Below are 1,244 nucleotides of genomic sequence, written 5' to 3' on the forward strand. Positions count from 1 at the left end.
AAAACGTCGGCTTGTGGGTTCATGCTACAGAAGCGGGGACACCTGGGTGACGGAAGGAAAACCACACAGGACTTTAGCGGATGTAGAATCTGAGGCTCAAAACGCAGAGGGGTATTTTTTTACTAGACTAAGCAGAGATCGTGCGGCTGAGGCGACCATCAGGCAGAGGCAGAAGCCGGACATTGACTCAGGATGGAGCGTGGAGCTCGCAGGCCGAGACTGAGGTGTTCGGCTTCTGCATCTCGAAGGCGCAGACTGCGGCTCATAGCACGGGGACAGAGGCATGTGCGCGGGGAGGGGGCTCGTGATGGCGCGGATGCCTCGTGGGCAGGGCTGGGTGGCACCACCCCCCGTCCCCCAGCACAAGGACCAGGTCACCCTAACACCGGGCTTTGACGAGCAGGTGGTGAAAGGCTGCCTCTGCCACAACCACAGCCCTGAGCCCCGGGCTGTGTCTGGGGTGCAAAGCTGAGCAGAACGGGGTGAGCGGGGACGCACTCAGAGACCCCAACGAGGGAAAGGCCGCGTGAGCGAGGAGGGGAGCAGTCAGCAGAGGACATGGTCGCCCCTGGCCGGGGGCACCGGGCCGGCCGGGACAGGCTGCTGGAGGCCCCGGCGCTGAGGTGGCTCTGTCGGTGGCAGTTCGGGAGAGAGGGCGGAGGCGGAGGTGACGGCGGTGGAGGGAGGGAGTACACGCAGGTGCGTGAGGAGAGGGGTGACCTGAGGCTCGCACGTGCCCCTCGCCGAAGTGCAAGGCCTCTGTCCGGCCCGTGAAGGAGCCGCGGGCAAGCACGCAGCAAGAGACGCGCGTCATCCGGCGGAAGGTTCTCAGGGGACCAGGACACATAACGCACCTCGATCTCCGGCCTCATGGACCTGAGGTAACTCTTGAGATCGCCTCGTGTCATCAGTTCCATGATGACCAGCGTTGGCTGGCCCTGGGACACCACGCCCAGCAGCCGCACCTGGGAGGAATGGCAGACAGGAAGACTCAGAACGTGAGAGCTGCCCGGACGGCCGCCGCGCCCTCCCCGCAGCCCAACAGTGTGTGCGGGGCCGGGACCTGCGGGCCAGCGACACAGCCCCGGTGGCTGGGCCGCTAGACCCACCGAGGCAGCCGGGGTCTGCAGCGCACCTGAACCCTCGTGCGCACAGGTGCTGCAGGCGACAGTGAGGTTGATGGGGGCTGCACAGAAGACGGTGGGGGGGGGAGGGTCACCCACCCACGAGTGTGGCCCCCCCCA

General features: G+C 66.1%; 1 protein-coding gene across 1 annotated transcript in view; it reads right to left on the reverse strand.

Annotated features, from left to right (window-relative positions):
- Nucleotides 1-582: 582 nt before the first annotated feature.
- The window catches only part of LOC105310264 (insulin-like growth factor 1 receptor), a gene marked incomplete at both ends in the record, with an annotated part of 2,415 nt that continues 1,753 nt past the window's right edge, over nucleotides 583-1,244 (reverse strand). The window contains one exon of the mRNA XM_023526644.1: nucleotides 583-965. Coding sequence (XP_023382412.1) covers nucleotides 583-965 — 383 coding nt within the window. The remainder of the gene's footprint in view (nucleotides 966-1,244) is intronic.

Source organism: Pteropus vampyrus, unplaced genomic scaffold (genome assembly GCF_000151845.1).
Source record: "Pteropus vampyrus isolate Shadow unplaced genomic scaffold, Pvam_2.0 Scaffold1717, whole genome shotgun sequence".
In the NCBI taxonomy this organism is placed as follows: Eukaryota; Metazoa; Chordata; class Mammalia; order Chiroptera; family Pteropodidae; genus Pteropus; species Pteropus vampyrus.